The sequence below is a fragment of the Pristis pectinata genome, chromosome 20 (assembly GCF_009764475.1).
Source record: "Pristis pectinata isolate sPriPec2 chromosome 20, sPriPec2.1.pri, whole genome shotgun sequence".
NCBI lineage: Eukaryota > Metazoa > Chordata > Chondrichthyes > Rhinopristiformes > Pristidae > Pristis > Pristis pectinata.
The window spans coordinates 7,793,443-7,815,718 of NC_067424.1; the positions used below are offsets into that span (position 1 = coordinate 7,793,443).

At 44.8% G+C, this 22,276-nt stretch overlaps 1 protein-coding gene across 1 annotated transcript in view; it reads right to left on the reverse strand.

Annotated features, from left to right (window-relative positions):
- LOC127581021 (uncharacterized) overlaps positions 1-22,276 on the reverse strand; it is a 151,421-nt gene that overhangs the window by 123,262 nt on the left and 5,883 nt on the right. Inside the window, exons 2-7 of the mRNA XM_052035079.1 lie at positions 15,002-15,077; positions 14,641-14,750; positions 12,393-12,713; positions 10,349-10,669; positions 7,635-7,955; positions 3,193-3,504 (exon numbers count right to left, since the gene is read on the reverse strand). Of these exons, the coding sequence (XP_051891039.1) occupies positions 3,193-3,504; positions 7,635-7,955; positions 10,349-10,669; positions 12,393-12,713; positions 14,641-14,750; positions 15,002-15,077 (1,461 nt within the window). The remainder of the gene's footprint in view (positions 1-3,192; positions 3,505-7,634; positions 7,956-10,348; positions 10,670-12,392; positions 12,714-14,640; positions 14,751-15,001; positions 15,078-22,276) is intronic.

Sequence of the window (22,276 nt, forward strand, 5' to 3'; positions counted from 1 at the left end):
CAAGAAACCTCACCCATTTGCAGAGGTATCATAAAATCCTAACAGCAGTTTTCTGTGCTTCTATGTAACCTGGTGGTGTGGCTGGTGAGAAAGGTTCCGCAGCCCCATTGATTACTCAGATATTTGAATAAAATGGGTGTTTATGAAAGATTTCTTCAAAGTGCAAGAAATAAAAGAAACTTTCCCATCTCAGACCTAACTGATCAATACCATCTTGGTACTACTGCCCCCAATCTAGCACCTGAAGACTGACAAAACAGCATCTCCGATGAACTCCATCTATCCCTCACGGAATACTGAACGTATCAAAGAGGTCACCCCATAAATAATGTCTCACAACCAAAATTAGTGAAAGTATTATATCCAAGGAGAAGGGGTATATAATGGCCAGAAAGATCAGCAAACCTGAGGATTAGTAGTTTAAAGTTCAGCAAAGCATGAAAAAGAAATTGATTAAAATGTTGAAAATAGTGTTTGTGAGTACAATTGCAGTGAACATGTACATCGACTGTAAAATTTAATATTTAAAATTTAAAATGGGGAACGAGAAACACAAAAGCAATTCAATACATTCTTTGGATCTGCATATGGTTCTTTTTCACCATTTTTCTTAATTGAAATGTCAGGCTGACTGGGCAGTAATGTACTCATTTCTCCCGACAAACTTTTTTGAACAGTATAGTTAGCTCCCCGAGAATCCAGTGGAAATGAAAATGAAAATGACCAGATATGAACTTATTATTTCTTGGGCCACTCCCGTGAGAGTCACAGAGCAATACAGCATGGATACAGGTCCTTCGGCCCAAACAGTCCATGCTGACCACAGTGTCCACCCATCTAATCCCAACTTCCTGCATTCACTTCATATCCCAACAATCAAAGCCTGTCTATTTACCGCTCCAAGTGCTTCCAAAGTGATACGATTATACTTGCCTCAACTACACCTTCTGGCATCTCATTCCACATACTCACTACCTGCTGCATGAAAAAGTTGCCCCTAAGGCCCCTTTTAAGTCTGCCCTTTCTCACTCTGAACCTATGACCCCTGGTTTTGGACTCCTCTACCCTGAGGAAAAAACTGTTATGATCCACCTTATTTATGCCTTTGTTAGTTTTACCCATTCGATAATGTTGCCCCTCATTCTGCAATGCTCCAAGGAATAAAGAGCTTGCCTGCTCAACCTCTCCCTTTAACTCAGGCCCTCTAGTCCTGGCAACATCCTCATAAATCTTCTCTCCCCTCCTTCCAGTGTAGTGTTTCCTATAACAGGGTGACCAAAACTGTATACATTCTTCCAAGTGCAACCTCACAAAAAACTTATACAACAGCAACAAGTCCCAACTCCCAGACGCAGGGCCCTGACTGATGAAAGCCAGCATGCTAACCGTCTCTTTCACCACAATGTCAATCTGTGACATCACTTTGAATGATCTATGCACTTGCACTCCTAGGTCCCTCTGTTCCAGATGACTCCCTCGTGCCCTACCATTCACTGTATAAGTCCCACGCTGGTTTGACGTTCCAAAATGCATCACCTCACATTTATCTGTAGTGAAATCCATTTGCCACAATTTGGCCCATTCCCTAACTAATCAAGATCCCCCTATAATCTGCAATAACCTTCTTCACTATCAATAACACCTCCTAATTTCGTGTCATCCCCAAATTTTAAGGATTATGCATTCCCATCCAGATCATTTATATAAATAATGAATAACAATGGTCCCAACACCAACCCCTGTAGAACACCGCTAGTCAATGGCCTCCATTCTGAGAAACAACCTTCAAACACCACCTACTGCTGAGCCAATTTTGAATCAACTGAATTAGCTCTTCCTGGTTTCCAGGGGACCGAACCTTCCAGACCAGCCTGCCATGTGGGACCTTGTCAAAGGCCTTGCTAAAGTCCAAATCGACATCATCCGCTGCCCTACCCTTATCTACCCTTCTGGTTACCTCTTCAAAAAACACCAAAGGGTTTGTCAAACACAATTGCCCATGTAGAAAGCCATACTGACCCCTCTTAATCAGACTTTTTCTATCCAAGTGCTGGTATATCCTGTCGAGCAGAATTTGCTCCAGTAACTTCCCCACAACTGATGTCAGGTTGACTGGCCTGCAGTTCCCTGGCTTGTGCATGATAATCTTCTTAAACAATGGAATGACATCAGTAAACTTCCAGTCTTTGGGAACTTCACCACTGGCTAACAATGAAGCAAATATCTCCTCACATGTCTCTGCAATTTCTTCTCCGGCCTCCCACAATACTATTGGCACCATCGGATTCAGGACCTGTATGTTTGCAGAATGTTATTCCAGTTCCTATATTCAAATCTTCTTTCTCTTTGAAGGGCAGAATACAATTTGCCTTTTTCATCACCTGCTATACCTGCATGTTTACCTTCAGCAAATGGTGTTCAAGGATATCCGAGACACAATATAGTTCACCTTTCTGACTCTTGGGACATCCAGATAATAATCTGCATTCTTCATGTTGCCATAGTCTTAACAAGCCTAAATTTTTGCCCCTGTGTTGCTGATTAACTAACGGGGGGAAACAGTTAGATCTGATTCAAATTATCCAAACCCCCAATATCAGTGAATGCTTCTGACATAACCCCACCCTGTCTAATGATGTTTCTTTCAAACTGTTCATTCAAGGATTCATTTGAGCTCAATTTTTCTGTACTCTCGTCTGGAGTCTCAGTGAATGAGGGCACACATCTCACAATTGCATCTACCAGGAAAAGGTACGTTGATTTTCAAGACACAGCCATTAGGGATCCAATTAGATTGAATCCTGGAGTTTTTTCAACAGATATTTGCTTAGATTTTATGATGCAGTCAATATTCCATAAAATACAGCACACGCAACTGTTTATAAATTCAGACAGAGCAAATATGGATATCAGGTGTTTATCATGGACAGAATTAAATCAATGAGCAGAAACATAACCAGATGACATACATTCACACCGAGCTAGCAAAGGCAGATCGGAGGTGGGAAACACTCTGGCGAGGGATTCACATTTGAACTGCTGTGCCTGAAACCTTTTCATTCTCTGCAAAGTGGTGAGAAAATACTGTCCAGGTTCCTGAGTGCATTTCAAAAAACACGACATCCAGCACAAATCATTCATTCATTTGCACTCCATTGACCATCATAAAGAATCAATCCCCCTACCACTTACCCACGCTGTTGACTTTAATCACATTTCTGCAGTTACTGACATTGTTGCAGATGAACACATTGACCATTTCACTGGATTTTGTTCCATTAACGTTTGAGGCTGTGCAATAATACTGATAAAGTTGGTCTTCCAAGGATTGAAAATGTAGATCCAGTTTACTGGTATTTGAGATGCTAGAAACCACCGACGGAGTCTTTTCATACCACGCATAGGTAATGGGAAGGGATCCCTGGACAGACTCACAGGTCACGGTCACTGAGTCCTCACAATTTGCCAGTGACTGAAATCCGAGCACAGGAACAGACACGGGTTCTGTGGGAAAGGATCAAACATTCAGACACTGAGTGAACATCTGAAAATCAAACATTTTCTGATTATAAACACTGTGTCTCAGCCAGGACCCACCAGGTAGGAATCTCATCAGCTCATCTGCCTCTCTGTGTCTCTGCATCACGTGTCTGCCATTATCCCTGAACACAGAACACAGAACATAGAACAATTACAGTACAATTCAGGCCCTTCGGCCCACAAAGCAGTGCCGAACATGTCCCTACCCTATAAATTACTCGGCTTACCCATAGCCCTCTATTTTACTCAGCTCCATATACCGATCTAACAGTCTCTTGAAAGACCCTATCGTATCGGCCTCCACCAACATCTGGCAGCCCATTCCACGCACTCACCACTCTCTGAGTAAAAAACCTACCCCTGACATCTCCTCTATATCTCCTCCCCAGCACCTTAAACCTATGTCCTCTTGTGGCCATCAATTCAGCCCTGGGGAAAAGCCTCTATCTACCTTATCAATACCTCTCATCGTCTTATACACCTCTATCAGGTCCCCCCTCATCCTCCGTCTCTCCAAGGAGAAAAGGCCGAGTTCCCTCAACCTGCTTTCATAAGGCATGCTCTACATCCCAGACAGCATCCTTGTAAATCTCTGCACCCTCTCTATGGCTTCCACATCCTTCCTGTAGTGAGGCGACCAGAACTGAGCACAGTACTCCAAGTGGGGTCTGACCAGGGACCTATATAGCTGCAGCAATACCACACGGCTCCTAAATTCAATTCCCCGACTGATGAAGGGCAATACACCATATGCCTTCTTAACCACAGAGTCAACCTGCACTGCCACTTTGAGCATCCTGTGGACTCGGACCCCAAGATCCCTCTGATCCTCCACACTGCCAAGAGTCCTACCATTAAGACTATATTCCGCCAACATATTTGACCTACCAAAATGAACCACTTCACACTTATCTGGGTTGAACTGCATCTGCCACTTCTCAGCCCAACTCTGCATCCTATCGATATCCCTCTGTAACCTCTGACAGCCCTCCAAACTATCCACAACACCCCCAACCTTTGTGTCATCCGCAAACTTAGTAACCCACCCCTCCACTTCCTCATCCAGATCATTTATAAAAATCACAAATAGTAAGGGTCCCAGTACAGATCCCTGAGGTACACCAGTGGTCACCGACCTCCACTCAGAATACGACCCCTCAACAACCACTCTTTGCCTTCTGTGGGCCAGCCAGTTCTGGATCCACACTGCAATGTCCCCTTGGATCCCATGTCTCCTTGCCTTCTCCATAAGCCTCGCAAGGCATACCTTATCAAATGCCTTGCTGAAATCCATATACACTACATCTATGGCTCTCCCTTCACCGATGTGCTTAGTCACATCCTCAAAAAATTCAATCAGGCTCGTAAGGCAGGACCTGCCCTTAACAAAGCCATGCTGACTATTCCTAATCATATTATACCTCTCCAAATGTTCATAAATCCTGCCTCTCAGGATCTTCTCCATCAGCTTACCAACCACTGAGGTAAGACTCACCAGTCTATAATTTTCTGGGCTATCCCTACTCCCCTTCTTGAATAAGGGAACAACATTCGCAACCCTCCGATCTTCTGGAACCTCTCCAGTCTCCATGGACGACACAAAGATCATGGACAGAGGTTCTGCAATCTCCTCCCTCACCTCCCACAGCAACCTGGGGTACATCTCATCCGGTCCTGGTGACTTATCTGACTTGATGCTTTCCAAAAGATTCAGCACCACCACTTTTCTAATATCTACATGCTCAAGTTTTTCAGGCCACTGCAAGTCCTATCCTTTCGCATTTCATCCTCTTACTCTTCACATACTTGTAGAACGCCTTGGGGTTTTCCTTGATCCTGCCCACAGCAGGATTCCAGGTCAGGACAGCAGTGATGACACTGAGGATGTATCAATGTGAAAATCAGGGCTGCAACTTCTGTCTGCAGCAGAGAGCCAGTCACCAGTGGCACCCAGTGGTTTGACTCTGGAAGGGCAACAGGTTTGAGGGAGTCCTGGAAAACCTCACCATCATGTGAGTGCAGGAAGTTGTCAGATACGTACAAGTGAATGGTAACTCTAAGGAGAGAGTGTAATTGTGATTGGTTTCGGTGACCTGCAGCAGGAAGGGAACCCTTTGGTCCAGATAACTACATGAAGCCAACAAGGGATCATGTTAGGTTGGAGAACCCAGAAACCTAGGGACCTTCAATGCCACCTAGAATTTAATAGGGGGATCTGATTATTATTGATATACAGAAGAATCTTGTGGTACAAGTCCATAGTTCGCTGGAAGTGGCAAGACAACTAGATATGGTGGTAAAGAAAGCATTCAGCATGCTTGCCTTCATCATTCCGCACACTGAGTATAAAAGTGTGGAAGCAGATCTGAGACAGCTTGAGCATAATCAAACACTCTGGTCATTGAGGATCAGGTGGTTGGGAGTCAGGACTGGAGTCAACAGAGATTTAAAGAAATAAAGAAACAAGTGTGCATAAGCAAAGAATGGACATGCCCATACAAATGGCCACAGAACCAATACGATGTCTAAAAGTTATGCAAGGAACTGGGGAACAAGTTGTATTGCAAGATAACCAATAGCTGCAATGATTCTGGACACCAACACTGAATAAAAAGACCCTGAGTCAGGAACCTGGAGAAACATCAAATCCTAGCCAGGTTCGTCTCGAGCCAGTACTATCCAAATACAAGTCATGGGTTTTGAAAGCTGTACAACTAACTCATTCATTGCGTAACTAGAGTTGATGAGTCTTTTTCGAAACTGCACAGTGAATCTTTGAGTAGTTTGAATTAATTGCAATCAAGAAACAAGTTTTGTGATAAGACAAAGTCATTGACAGAATTGTTTTATCATGTGCTGTATCTAACTGGCAACTGCAGAAAGGAAGTGAGGCTTTGGAGAGGCTGCAGAAAATATTCACCGGGACATTGTCTGGTTTGGAGCGTATTGGTTAAAAGGAAAGGTTGGAAACTTTGGACTTTGTTCTCTGGAGCTTTGGACACTGAGAGGCAACCTAATGGAAGTAAGTAAAATTATGAAGGGTACAGAGAGGGTAGATAGAGTTATTTCTCCAGCCACAAATATCAGTACTGCAATAAATACTGGAGGGCAGAGGATAAAGTGAGAGGGGGAGGATTAAAGGAGATTCAACACATTTAACAGAAGTTTAGACTGACACATCAACAGGCAGGGAAAAGAGGGAGACACAGGAGACTGCAGGTACTGGAAAGCAGAGCAAAAATCAAATCGCTGCAGGACCTCAGTGGTCAGGCAGCGTCTGTGGAAGCAAAGGAATAGTCAATGTTTCGGGTCGAGCCCCTATATCAAGATTGGCAGTGTGGAGAGAGGAAGCCAGTACAAGGAGGGGAGGGGCAGGCGTGAGGGTGGAGCTGGCAGGAGACAGGTGGACCCAGTTGAGGATGGGGCGGATGGACAAATTAAGCCAGGTGCAGGATTGGGAGGGGTAAGGTAGAGAAAGAGGCGGAGAGGAGATAAGAGGAGACAAAAAGGCTGCAGGTGCTGGAATCTGGTAAGTAGGGAAGGTGATACGTGGAGTCAGATAAGGCAGGGATGATGGCCATTGGGTGATGGGGGTGGGGACACACAGCTAATCGACAGGCACAGAGAGATGGCGGGATGGCGGAAGGAGTGACTGATCCCTGAGGTGGGGGCTGGGAGAGGGCTGGCCTGCTCCAGGAGGACTGATCGCAGTTTGTTGAGCTCTGGGGACTGCTTCCCTTTTCATGATTTTCCAGGTATTTAGACCACGAGCAACACTTGTTTCACACTGATCTGTTCCTGCCGGATTATTAGTTTTAGTCCGAATGCAAACCTCTGACAGGGTGACATTTCCTACAGTTCAGAGGCTGGAAAATCTTCTGAGCATCCCACTTGAATTCAGTGGCCAGTCAGTGGGACAGACCCGGCACTCGGTGAGAGCAACATGAGTGTGGTTTCCTGACCTCTGCCCGCTCCTCGCAGGACTCTGCACTACTGCGGAGCCTCGGGGCACTGGTGCTGTCCTGACCCTTTCCAGAGAAAACATGGATCAGACATTTCAGTGGAGACATGAAGTCAATCACTGAGAAACCTACCGTCAGATACCTGTAGATGTACGTCAAACGTTCGGTGTTTGTCGGGTGTTGTAATTCCACATCTGTACCATCCTGTATCTCCAGAACCAAGTTTCTCCATTGTAACAGTGAATATTCCTTGTGTCGTGTTATCAGTGATTGACCTTCTTGCATACTGATCATTTTGTCCATATTTTTGCACTAACTCTGTACACTGGTGACCCTGTACACGGCACCAAGACTTTGTGTGTGAGTGGAATATTGCTGCATAGTGACAATCGATTGTGATCGCTCTTCCCACAACTCCTCTCACATATTTCTCTGCCCACAATCCACCTGAAACTGAATGAAAAGCTTTCAGAAAATCAGATAATATCAACTTAATACAAACAGATACATTTCAATTGAAGCTGGCGCTGTGTCGAGAGGAATTTTCCCACTCCATCTGTGAAGAATATTGAATTGCACTTGGATTGTGATGAAAGAGGATACAGTCGCTCATCGCATGCTCAGGATATCCCAAAGCTCTTCACAGCCAATGATTTGCACTGGATCAGTGTCTCTGTTGTCAGTGGCCACTGTGCCTCAGTGTGAGCTTCCTCCTTTCTGCACCAGTTGATTGTGGGTTCCAGTCCCACTACTGGGTCCTGGCCATAAATTCTAAGCTGCCGTTCCAGTGCAGTGCTGAGAGAGTGCTGCACAGTCAGAGGTGCCATCTGTCAATGAGGTGCTGAACTGGGGACCTGTCTGTACTCTCAGCAGGTGGGAAACATTCCCCTGCTGCTACGAGAAAGACGAGAATGAGGAGTCTGGAGCAACACACACAAAACGTGCTGGAGGAAGCCAGCAGGCCAGGCAGTGTCCATGGAGAGAAATAAACAGTCAACGTTTCAGGTTAAGACCCTTCATCAGGACACTGATGAGGAACCTGTCCAGTGTGATTGTCAATTTCCATCACTACTGAGAAAATACATTATGTGGCCATTATGTGTGATATTGCTGTGTTCATTTTGGTTTATATGTTTGAGTTCATTTATTGGCCATAAATTCCTGAGGTGGTGAAGCAACATATAAAATACAAATCATCTTTTTTCACAGAAGCAACAACTTGTATTTGACATTCTTCCCCAGCTCCAGCATCACCATGGTAACACCCAAGGGAAATCCATCCCATCAGCTCCGTTCACTGCAGCCGTTCCTGCAGCATGATATGCAGAGTGAAGCTGGACATGGTCCATGCATCCAAGGACAATGCGAGGAGAAGACCTGAGGAGCAGCAGGGGAGGATTTAATAAGTTGGAGATGGATAGATGAACAGGAGCTCAGGGGAGTGTTACTGCCAAGGCCACATGGTGGTCAGTTCAAGAAAAGTGAAGCATGTTAGGCACTTCATTTACTGCGGGATGGGTGAGAAGGAAAAGGATTAAATTACAGCCACAGTTGGGCTGTGCTGGAAGAAAAGCAGCTTGTAGAGTGGGGAATGTCAGAACTGGAAAGGTTATTGGATCAATGGGCTTGTTGGGACAGGATGCTCTGGAATGAAAGGGTTTACATTAAAATGGCAGGAAGAATTGAAGGTGAAAACAGTCTGAAGAGCAGAAAGGAGAAAGTGTGGAGGAAGTACAAAGAGGGACATTGGGAGTGAGAAGAGATCCGCTCACAGTGAGGAAGGAGTGAAGGAGAAACAAGTGGAAAATTGTCAGAAAGACCACGGTCAGCTTCATGTGAATGCATGTAAAGACAAAAACTGCATTAAAGAGAAGACGAAAAGTTTCCTCCTGTCATCCAGGCAGGAAAATCCACCAACCTCAAATGATCTGGCCTGTCTGTAACAGCAGACAGTGACTATGGCTCAATCTTATCAGCCTTCCCCCCTGAAATATTCTGGGAATCTCCCAGTTCACGTTGTGACTTTCTAAGAGCCATGTTACCACGTTTCTTTACAATGAGCTCCTGAAGGTCTCCTCTCTTCATTCCAGTCCTTTGCCCATTCTCTGTGCCCCCCTGAATCACCAGCTCTCACTTCCCTTTCAGAAATGATAATAAACTCTGTAACTCATTGCAACATCCACGTTCTCATGACTTGTGCATCAATAAATCTCTCCGTACCTCCATCATCTTACGAACAACCTGTGATTTAAGCTCTCCTGTTGCTGGGTCATAGACTGGTGGAATGATTAATATACAACTCAGCTCTCCCAAACCCATAATTTAGAAGGCTTCCAAGAGATGACATCCCATCTGTTCTGTTGTGTGTGTGTCTGTCTGTCTGTCTCTCTCACTCTCTCTCTCACTCCCTCTCTCTTTCTCTCTCTCCTCAAATTTAAAACTGCTCACCCCACATGCTAGTTTAATTCGTTATGGCTTTGCAACTTATTGCCTGCCTGCGCTGCACGTTCTCTGAAGCTGTAATGCTTTATTCTGCATTGTTATTGTTTATCCAATGTACTCCCTTGATGTATTGATGCAATGAAATGATCCGTATGGATGGAATACAAAATAAAGCTTTTTACTGTACCTCGCTACATGTGACAATAAAATCCAATTTATTAATTTACCAATTTAATTGTTACTCTATTCACCAGACACACTGATATCCTGCAGGAGCGGCAGACGGTGACTGCCATGTGTGCCGTCTGCAAATGCAGTGAAACCCATCAGTATCACCACACGCATCAGCTCAAGGGAACACGCTGAATTATTCTGCCGCAATCTATCTTGAAATGAACACTTACCGGTGCCATTGATTTCGATCCCATAACTACAGTTCACTGTTGTCTTGAAGACCGTCACGTTGACCATTTCACTAGATTTTGCTCCACGATTATTTGAGGCTGTGCAGTAATATTGATGGTGTCGGTGTTTGAAGGATTGACAATGTAGATCCAGTTTACTGGTGTCCGAGACCTTTGAATCCACAGATGGGGTCTTTTCATACCATGTGTACTGAATGGGAAGGGATCCCCGGAGAGACTCACAGGACACTGACACTGAGCCTCCGAGACGTGAGACATTAGCTGGTGACAGAATTCCAAACACAGGAACAGACACGGGTTCTGCGGGAAAGGATCAAACATTCAGAAACTGAGTGAACATCTGAAAATATATGAGATCACAAGATCACAAGACAAAGGAGCAGCAGTAGGCCATTTGGCCCATCGAGTCTGCTCCATGAGCTTAACTAAATTATTCCCATCTAACCCCAATTTCCGGCCTTTTCCCCATATCCCTTGATACATTGACTAATTAGATACCTATCAATCTCCTCCTTAAATGGTCGGGCCTCCACAGCTGTATGTGGCAACGAATTCCATAAATTAACCACATCTGGCTCCTCATTTCTGTTCTAAACAGGTACCCTTTAATTCTAAGTGTGCCCTCTACTCCTGGACTCACCAACCAAGGGAAATAGCTTAGCCACATCTACTCTGTCCAGTTCTTTCAACATTTGAAATGTTTCTATTAGGTCCCCTCTTATTCTTCTGTACTCCAGTGAGTACAGTCCAAGAGCCAACAAATGCTCATTGTATGTCAGCCCTTTCATCCTGGGAATCATCCTGATAAGTCTTTGCTGAACCCTCTCCAACATCAGTACATCCTTCCTAAGACACTGGGCCCAAAACTGTGCACAGTACTCCAAATGAGGTCTCACTAGTGCCCCATAGAGCCTCATCAACACTTCCTTACTTTTTATATGTTATCCCCCTCGAAATGAATGTCAACATAGCATTTGCTTTTTTTTACCACCGATCCAACCTAGTGGTTAACCTTCAGGATATCCTGCACGAAGACCCCCAAGACCCTTCGCACTTCTGTACTTTGAATTTTCTCCCCATAGAGATAATAATCTGGCCGTTTATTTCTTTTTCCCAAGTGTACAATGGCACATTTCTCAACATTGAATCTCATCTGCCATTTCTTTGCCCATACTCCTGAACTATCTAAGTCTCTCTGCAACCTTCCTGTTTCTTCAATACTCCCTACTCCTCCACCCATCTGAAAGCAGAACATTGTCGGCTATCTGTCACAGGTTGGTTGGGTTTAGGGAGAGTGTGTAACTGTGATTGGTTTCAGTGACCTGCAGCAGGAAGGGAACCCTTTGGCGCTGGTATTTACACGGAGGAAGCGAGGGAGGGTATGAGCCTGGGAAGCCCAGAAACCCCGGGAGAGTGGAGGTCGCCTGGAATTTAATGGTGGGACCTCATCAGAATTCATTTACTCTGCTTCCCACCAGGAATGGGCTGGATGGAGAGGCTGGCTGCCGGGCAGTGGGTAGGCAGTGGGTGCTCGGGGTGGGGGCTCGGAGCGCATTGACGGGGACAGAGGGAGAGAGTGACCGCGGTGTGGGGGAGGGATTGACTGATCCCTGAGATGGGGGCGACGAGCGGGCTGGCCTGCTCCGGGAGGACTGAATGCAGTCTGTTGAGCTCTGGGGACTGATTCCCTTTTGATGATTTCTGAGGTATTTGGACCTCACTGATGTGTTATTGTCGGCTTATTAGTTTTAGTCTGAATGCAAAGTTCTGACGGGACAATTCCTACAGTTCAGAGGCAGGAAAATGTGCTGAGCATCCCACTTGAAATCGGTGGCCAGTCAGTGGGACAGACCCCGCACTGGGTGAGAGCAACATGAGTGGGGTTTGCCGACCCCTGCCCGCTGCCCTCAGGACTCTGCACTGCTGCGGAGCCTCGGGATATCGGTGCTGCCCTGACCCTTTCCAGAAAAAAATGGATCAGACATTTCAGTGGAGACATAAAGTCAACCACTGAGAAACGTACCGTCAGAGACTTGTAGATGTACGTTAAACATTGGATCGGAGTCCCAGTTTGAAATTCCACAGCTGTACCATCCTGTATCTCCAGAGTGAAGATCCTCTACAGTAACAGTAAATATTCCTCGTTTCGGGTTATCTGTGATTGACGTTCTTCCCCTCCGTCCGGGTTGCCCATTTTTTTCCACTAAAACTGAACATTGGCGAGTCCACCCATGGCACCAATACTTTGTGTGTGAGCGGTACCTTGCTGCATAGTGACAATCGATTGTGATCGCTCTTCCCACAACTCCTTTTACATTTTTCTCTGCCCACAACGCACCTGAAACTGAGGGGGAAATCATTCAGAGTTGAGCGGAAAGGAAATTGTTTCATACAATGGGATAATTTGAAGATAACGTTAATATCGCTCCTGCTCACGTCCCCAGGGTGTGTCCCATCACTTCACAGCCAATGATCTCGGTCTGAAGTGCAGTCAGTGCGGTTACTGTGCCAGCTGTGTCAGTGCTCTCTCCCGGTGTCAGGACATTGTGGGGTCACTTCCCCCTCCGGAGACCTGAGCAGTAACCCTGGGCTCCCAGCGCAGGACTGAGGGAGTGCAGCAGTGTTGGAGGCACTGCCTTTCAATAACCCCAGTCCCCGTCCGACCTCTCAGGTGCACACAAAGATCCCACGGTGCTCCTTCCTTCGGGGTGCTCCCGGGCGTGCTGGCCGACGCTCATCCTCAACCAACGCTTGGCCGCTGGTCCGATTCACTGTGTCGCTGCCTGTACTTCCCTTCGTTCTCGGTTGGATGGTGGGAGAGTCGGCAGACTCCCATTGCCGTTATCGAACCAGCCAACTATTGCCCTGTTCCCTCAGCGGGGTAACTGTTTCCTCCTCGGTCCCTCACCGCACTTCTGGGAGTTGAATCTCCCGGCCTTCGGAATGGCGGGGCAGCCTCTTTTCCCCGGGATCCCGGCTCCCCGAAGTACTTTCAATGCAACGGGACCCTAGGATGGCGAGAGGCCGCGGGCTGAGGGAGACGGCGGGAAGGAGGGACACGGGGGTCCGTGACTCAGTCTGGGACGCGGGCGGATGTTTGTCAGGGGGAGAGGGGAAGGGCCATGCATGCAGAACACGTTGAACCCCTTGAATAAGGCCAGGGTCCCGGCTTCCTCCACACTGCCATGTTTTCCCCCTTGGCGAGACCGGACACAATTGATAATAGAATCTCAGATATATTGGGGAATATTTGTCTGGTGTAGAGGAGCAGAATAAAACAAAACACAATGACATTGAACTCTATTTTCTATCTTTACACCAGGGTTGGACTTTCACGGTGAATGGTAGGGTCCCGGGGAGTGTGGTGGAACAGAGCGAACTGGAAGTGCAAGTAGATGGTTCCTTGAAAGTGGCGTCACAGGTAGACAGGTTGGTGAAGAATGTTCTTGGCACGTTGCCCTTCATCAGTCGCGCCACTGAGTATCGAACTGGCGATGTTATTTTCCAGTTGTAAAAGACGTTGGCGAGGCCACACATTGAATATTGTGCTCAGTTTTGGTTACACTGCTTTAGGAAAGGTGCCATGAAGCTGAAACGAGTGCAGAGGAGATTCGCAAGGATGTTGTCGGGAGCCGAGGGACTGAGTTGTGGTGAGAGGTCGAACAGGTTGGCACTTTATTCATTGCAGCTTTGGAGAATGAGGGGTGATCTTATAGAGGTGTAGAAAATCACAGGGGCATAGATAGGGTGAAGGCACACAGTCGTTTCCCCACAGTTGGAGAATCAAAAGCAGGAGCACATAGGTTTATGGTGAGAAGGGAGAGATTTAATAGGAATGAAAAACACTGTGATGCTGGAGGAACTCAGCAGGCCAGGCAGCATCCGTGGAGAAAAGCAGGCAGTCAACGTTTCAGGCCAGGACCCTTCAAGATGTCCTGAATCATAGTGCTTTTCATCGAGATTCCAGCATCTGCAGACCTTTGTTTCTCTAGATTTGAAAGGAACCTGAGGGGCAACTTTTTCTCCCAGAGAGTAGACAATATATCGAATAAGTTGCCAGAAGGAGTGGTTAAGGCAGCTACCTTGACAACATTTAAAATGAACTTGGACAGGTACATGTAGAGTAAAGGTTTACAGTGATACAGGCCAAATGTGGCAAATTTATGACTCCATGAGGTGGACAAGTCTGGAACCATCTCTGCCGTGGAAATGGTGCCCCAGACCCAAACTAACACTGATTATCGGGATGTCTCGCTCTGGCTGTCACTCACCGGGCAGGGAACACATGAGAAGAATCAGAATCCACATTGTTTTACTCAGGGAGACCAGGCCAGAACATATCTGTCGCTCAGCTCTTAGTTGTTGAAGCAAAATAATCACTCTAATAGAAAAGAGGAAGCAGGCAGCAGTAAGTCAGATCATAAAATGGCAGGGTGGCAGCAGCAGTTTGACACGTTACAACGTGAAGTGTGTTTTGGATAAATTTTAGAAATAATTCTGCAACAATTCTGGAAATGGTGAAATGTTGAGTGTTAAAATTTTAGTAAGAATGGTTAACAGCAACCCTGGAAATGGTTTATGGTGACGGATTAACTGTGGAATAAAGACATTTTGTTAAAAAAAACTACTTACGTTGATGTTGAGCGTGAGCACTGTGCAAACACTCCAGCAGGACTGGGTATGTGAATCAGAGCCACCGATGAAACAGCTCATGCAGAACTTGTTTACAGCTGGGGGAGGATCTGAGCACACAGTCCGAGTTCATGCAAAACCTCCTTTCCTCTGTGGTGGTGCCGCCCATTTCCTCCCCCACTGGGACATCTCACTTAGTCTGGGATGGAGTGGAGAACTGCCGCAATATGTCAGGTCCCCTAACAGGGGTCAGGGGCAACCAGTTACATCACTGGATGTGCCGATTATGTGCGAGCAACTGCTGATCACATTTCCATAGAATTGTGATATATCCTTAAGCATGGAACGGCTGTTATCTCTGTACTCAGAGCCTGTTAGCACTGAACAATAACTGTAATAATGACAAATTGGTTTAAAAATGTCTTAATTTTTTAAACGGCAATTCATTATGGGTACAATCCCGGTGTGGTCAGTTCACAGAGTTCACAGAGGTCATTTGAGTTGTTCAACACAGAAAGAGGACCTTGGGCTCTACTGGTTCATGCCGACCAAAATGCCCCATCCAAGCTTGTCCCATTTGCCAGCATTTGGCCCATAACTTTCCAAACCTTACCAATCCATGTAGCTGTTAAAATGTCTTTTAACAGTTGTTATTGTACTTGCCTCAACCACTTCCTCTGGCAGCTCATAGCACACTACCCTGTGTGTAACGGAAGTTGCCTTCATTTCCTATTAAATCTTTCCCCTCTCACCTTTAACCTATGCCCTCTAGTTCTTGATTTCCCAACTCTGGAACAACAACTGAGTGCATTTACGCTCTCTATGCCCCTCATGATGTTGTTGAACCAAATGAACCCCATGTTAACAGGATATGTTGAGGATACAACTCCTGTATAAAGACATAAATCATGGAGACTGGATAGGTCACACATAGATTAACATCTACTCTCTAACAAGGTGAACATGGATGCTGGGAAATTGGCAGCCCCTCTACCATTAATGGGGAAGGTGAGTGAAGGTATGCTGGGTTAGGGGAGGGGAGGTGAAAGCAGTGGGGACACTGACAGCCCTCTGTTTGGAAGAATGCACCAGGACAAATGAGATCTGTGGAGAGCTTCAGTACAAGAGGTAACAGTTGTCATGACTGAAACTTAATGGTGAAATAATTCATTGGATTTACTGAATAATTTTGAATTGGTACATCTTGCAATGGAGTTAGTCAAGGAAATTAGAGGCCGGCAAGCCTTAAATCAGTGGTGGTAAAAATTCTTCGTGGCATGGACTTAATTAGAAATTGTCAGCATTGCTACTTACTGGGCAGGTCCTGGCACACATATTCGATTGAGCTTTTTTGAGGAGGTGGTGAAGGTGACTGATGAGGATAGAACAGTGCATGTTGCTTACAAGCACTTCAGCAAAGCATTTGACAAGGTCAGTCACGTAAAGCTGGTCCAGAAAATTAAATCACATGCGATTCACAGTGAGCTGTAAATTGGATGCAAATTTGGCTTGGTCATCGCTGACAGCAGATGGTGAGGGAAGTGATTTTTCCTTATTGGAGGTCTGTGACCAGTGATATTCCACAATGTTTAGTGCTAGGACCTCTGTTGTTTGTCAAATATCTACATGACAAAGATGAAAATGTTGGTGGTGTAAAATTTATCTTTGCAGATAACACAGAAATTGGTGGAGTTGTGAATAGCAAGGACATTTGTCAAAGGATACAGCAGGATACAGATCACTTGGAAATCTGGGTTGAGAGATGGAAGATGGAGTTTAATCCAAGTGTGAGGTGGTACATTTTGGGAGGTCAAATGCAAATGGAAGCACACAGTAAGTGGAACATTGATGTACAGAGGCACCTTGGGGTGCTAGCTTCCTGAAAGTGTCAACACAAGTGGATAGGGTGGTACCGAAGGTGTACAGCATGACTGCCTTCATCATTTGGGGAACTGAGTATAAAAGTTGGCAAATCATGTTACAGTTGCATGAAACTTTGGTAAGGCCTGGACTGGAGTGTATTTGCGATGAGGAGTGGTTGGATAAACTTGGATTGATGTCTCTAGAGCATCGCAGGCTGAGGCACAACCCAATATAAATGCATAAAATGCTGCTGCAATTATTTGTTCAACCTAAAATGAACATTTATTCAATTTGAGCACTTTTCTAGCCAGTGAATTAACACCTCAAAGGCCAATGAGCAATGGAAAAACAAGTTGGGTGATGAGTAAAATAAGTTAGCAACATCTTGCAGTGGTCAACACGCTGTGAAACTGCAAACAGGAGGCATTACTTTTTATAGAATGAACGCGTGGTAGAAACCCATGAATGTTCAATGACCCCTGGAGCTATGAAATGAGGGTTTTATTTGTAAATGGGAGAAGCTAAACTTCATTTAGCAGCATAGGTTATGACTTACAAAAATCAGGTGATAACTTTCACATGTGGTGATTGATTAGATCGATGGGTCAGCAATCAATGACATTGGAACTACTAAATGAGAAGATTATTTACAGATGGGAGAAGCTGAACTACATTGTAGCAGCATTGATTACATTGAACATAGAACATAAAGCAGCACAGCACAGCAACAGGCTCTTTGGCTCACAATGTTGTGCTGAACTAGTAAGTAGAGTCACTAAACACCTAACTAACCTAATCCCTTCTACCTACACAATGTCCAGATCCCTCCATCATCTCCACATTCATATACCTACAGGTGTAACGAAGGGCCTCTGAACTGCTTCTTGTGTACTTGCCTCTGCTACCAGCCCTGGCAGCAATTTCCAGGCACCCACTACTCTCTGGAAATAAGCTTACCCCTCCACACCTTAAATGCATGCCCGCTTGTATTAGACATTTCGACGCTGGGGAAAAGATCTGTTGGCAGGGGGATGGCAATCGGCATGCCAGGTCAGATGGTGGTGCAGTTGTTGTAAAGGTAAATGCAATGCGCAGAGAGACTGTGAGGAAGGAGATGCAGTGGATAGGGCATAAATGCAGTCAGTTGGATGGGTTGAAATGTGTTTAGTTTAATGCGTTAAGTATTAAGAGTAAGGGTGATGAACTAAGAGCATGGATCAGTACACAGAATGACAATGTTGTGGTCATTACAGAGACTTGGTTGCAGGGGGGCAGGACTGGTGGCTCAGTGTTCCAGGGTTCTGTTGGTTTAGACATGATAGAAGGTGTGGTGTTAAAGGGGGGGAGGGTGGTATTAGTTATCAGAGAAAAAGTTACGGCAGTGCTCAGAGAGGACATACAGGAGGGCTGGACTACCAAGGCAATTTGGGTGGAACTGAGGAATAAAAAGGGGATGACCACATTAATGGGACTATATTATAGACCTCCCAATAGTCAGTGGGATTTAGGGGAGCAAATTAGAAGATAGATTATGAACAGTTGCGGGAAATATAAAGGTGTGATTGTAGGTGATTTAAAATTTTCACATATTGACCAGGACTTCCATACTGTAATGGGGTTGGATGGGAAAGGGTTTGTCAAATCTGTTTAGGAAAGTTTCCTTAATCAATCTGGAGAGGTCCCAACTGGAGAGAATGTGCTGCTGGATGTCTTATTAGGGAGTGAGATAGAGCAGGTGACAGAAGTGAGTGAAGGGGAACACTTTGGATATGGTGATCATATTTCCATTCATTTCAAGACAATTATGGAGAAGGATAGGACTGGTCTGTTTGAGATTCTAAACTGGAGGAAGGCCAATTTTGATGGCATCAGAATGTATCTGGCAGGCGTACTTTGGGATAGGTTGTTTTCTGGCAAAGAGATGTTTGGTAAGTGGGAGTCCTTCAAAAGTGAAATATTGAGAGTACAGCATCTGCATGTTCCTGTTAGAATAAAAGGCAAGGCAAACAGGTGTAGGGAACCTTGGTTATCGAGGGATATTGAGGCCCTGGTAAAGAAAAATACAGTGGCACTGATCAGGTATAAGCAGTTAGGATCAAATGAGGCACTTGAGGAGTAAGAGATGCAAGAGAACACTTCAGAGAGAAATCAGGAAGGCAACAAGAGGACATAAGATTGCTCTGGCAGACAAGGTGAAAGTGAATCCCAAGGGTTTCTAAATCTATATTAAGAGCAAAAGGGACAAAATTGGTCCTCTTGAAGATCAGCGTGGACATTTATGCATGGAGCTGAAAAATTTGGGAGAGACATTAAATGAACTTTTTGCCTCCGTATTTACTCAAGAGACAGACACAAAGTCAATAGAACTGAGGAAAAAGAATAGTCATGTGATGGATGGTATCTGGAGCATGGAAGAGTAGGTGCTTGCTGTCTTGAAGTGAATTAGGGTGGATAAATCCCCGGAGTCTGACGAGGTGTCCCCTTGGACCTTATGGGAGGCTAGTGGAGAAATTGCAGGGGCCCTGGCAGAGATATTTAGAACATACTTAGCCACAGGTGAGGTGGCAGAGAATAGCAGGATAGCTAACATTGTTTCATTGTTTAAGAAAGGCTCTAAGAATAAGCCAGGAAATTGTAGGCCAGTGAGCCTGACTTCAGTCGTGGGTAAATTATTAGAAGGTATTCTGAGTGACAAGATACATAAGTATTTGGATAGACAGGGCCTGATTAGGGATAGTCAACATGGCTTTGTGTGTGGCAGGTCACGTCTAACCAATCTTCTAGATTTTTTCGAAGAGGTTACCAGGAATGTTGATCAAGGAAAGGGGGATGTTGTCTCCATGGACTTTAGCAAGGCCTTTAACAAAGTGACATATGGGAGGCTGGTCCAGAAGGTTAAGTTGCTCAGCATTCAGAATGAAGTAGTCAGTTGGATTCACTGTTGGCTTCGTGGAGAAGCCAGAGAGTGATAGTAAGTGATTGTCTCTCTGATTGGAGGCCTGTGTCTAGTGGTGTGCCACAGGGATCGATGCAGGGCCCGTGGTTGTTTATTATCTATACTAATTGGATCAGCAAATTTGCGGATGACACCAAGATTAGGGGCGCAGTGGATAGCGAGGAAGGCCATCAAAGCTTGTAAAGTGATCTGGACCATCTTGGAAATTAGGCTGAAAAATGGCAGATGTAATTTAATGCAAACAAGTGTGCGGTGATGCACTTTGAGAGGACAAATCAGGGTAAGACTCACAAGTTTGTGTAATTGGTGAGTCTTACCCTGGTTTGCCCTCTCAAAGGGCACTGAGGTGTGCGGTAGAACAATAGGGACCTGGGAAGACAAGTCCTTTTAAAACTAATGTAAAAAAATAAAAACATCTCACATACACATTAACCCATTGTCTACCGTCACTGCCTCCTTGTCATTTGCGGCTGACTTTCTGAGCTTGCAGTAGTGACAAGGAAGTGGGACCACTGTCAGAGGAAGTGACCAAACCCAACAACAATTTTCTGTGCATTTAAGTATTCTGATTGTGTTGCTGTTAGGAGAATGTCTACACCCCTAGTGAGCACTCACAAAGCTGAATAAAACGGGTTTTTATGAAATTTTGTTCAAAGTGTGAAGATTTACAGATCTGTTCCCACCTCGGACCAAAATGGGATCTATTTTATCCTGGCACTGCCCCCATTCTAAATGCTGCAGCTTGAGGAAACAATTTCTCAGCGTGAACCCCATGCACCCCTTGTACAATCCTGTAGGCATCAAAGGGGCCATCTGTCCTCTTCTATGCCAGTTGGTATATACCTATCGTTCTCCAAGCTCCTTCACTGGGCAGCCATATCCTGGTAATAACCTCATGACCCTGCTCTGCATCTTCTCCGATGGAAGTACATCTTTTCTTCATTCCAAAGACCTAAATTCAGACAATTCTCTGGAGTATTTCTTAAATAATGTAACTACCATCAATACAATTGATTGTTCAGGGCATTGAAACCAGCCACAGTGTGTGGGACATCCTGAGTTTTGCATCCTAGAAACACGGGCAGAGGAATACAATAAATAACAGTACTATGTTAATTGCACTACATTGAAACTCCCTGGTCCTGGGCAGGTTATTTTGCCACTAAACACTTAGTTATTGTCATATGTGTTCTGCCAATCGATATTTGGGGTGTTTCTATATCCTGAGAGCTACCCTTGGCTATACTGTGGTAAAAGAAGTATTGTTTGTGTGTCTGGGGTTTTGTGCTCAGAAACTTCTAGAATATCAATATGAAGGACATCGTCCCAACAATCAAATATTTAGAGCTAGTGTTGTCATTTAAGATGCACTTCCATTGTAACATTTATCTGCAGCCAAATATTGAAGTGAATATACAACATTAAACATTGAAATTCCATTTCAGTTGTTTTCATTGTGCACAAATTCAATCTTAAACATGAATCCTATTGTTGTGACTTTGAATCAGCCACATGGGGAAGGAGAACCTGGTGAAGAATCTCACTGAACTCAAAGTACTCAAAGAACACTATTCAAAGGGTTGCCAATGGGTTACCAAGGCATTACAACAATTATCCGTTTCCATCTGGCACAGAAGTAAAACAGGAAAGGTGGGTCAACCGTGGCTGAGATAAGAATTTGGAGATTGGAGCAGATCCACCAAGGAGAAATATATTTAAATATATATACTAAAAAAGTCAGCAAATTGAGGATTAGGAGTAGGTTAGAATTCAGAAAAGGAAGACAATTTAATTGATTAAAAAGTTGAAAATAGAGTATGTGAGTACCTTTCGGGGAATATATAAACTTATTATAAATAAAACCTCAAGATTTGTGAGAGGTGAAAAGATCGTTCATTCAAGTGCAGGTTACTTCATAAGCAGAAAGGGCAGAATCTATTGTTGGGAACAAGTAAGCACTGGAGCAATTCAATACGTGCTTTGGTTCTGTCTTCACCACTTTCCAGGTACCAATCTCACGCTAACTGGTCCATAATCCTTTGTTTTCCCTCTGCCTCATTTTTAGATAGTGCGGTTGGTTACCCTCCAATCTGCTGGAACTGAAAATGACTAGCAATGAATGTATTCTGGGATGTAGATTATCAGGACCTGGGGATTTATTGGATTTCAATTTGATTAATTTCTCAAACATCATTTCTCTATTAATTTTGATTGCTCAGTGCTCTATCAATAGATCCAATGTTCCCCAGCATTTCTAGGAGATTAATTATGTCCTCCCTGTTCTTGAGTTCCTTCCACATCTCTTGACCCTCGACCCCTCAGAGAAAGGACCAAATCCTTCCCGAATATGTTGAATGATTTGCCTTTAATTGCTTTCTGAGGTGGAACATTCCACAGGTTCACCACTCTCTGGGGGAAGAAATCTTGCCTCATCTCAGTTTTAAATGTCTTATTCT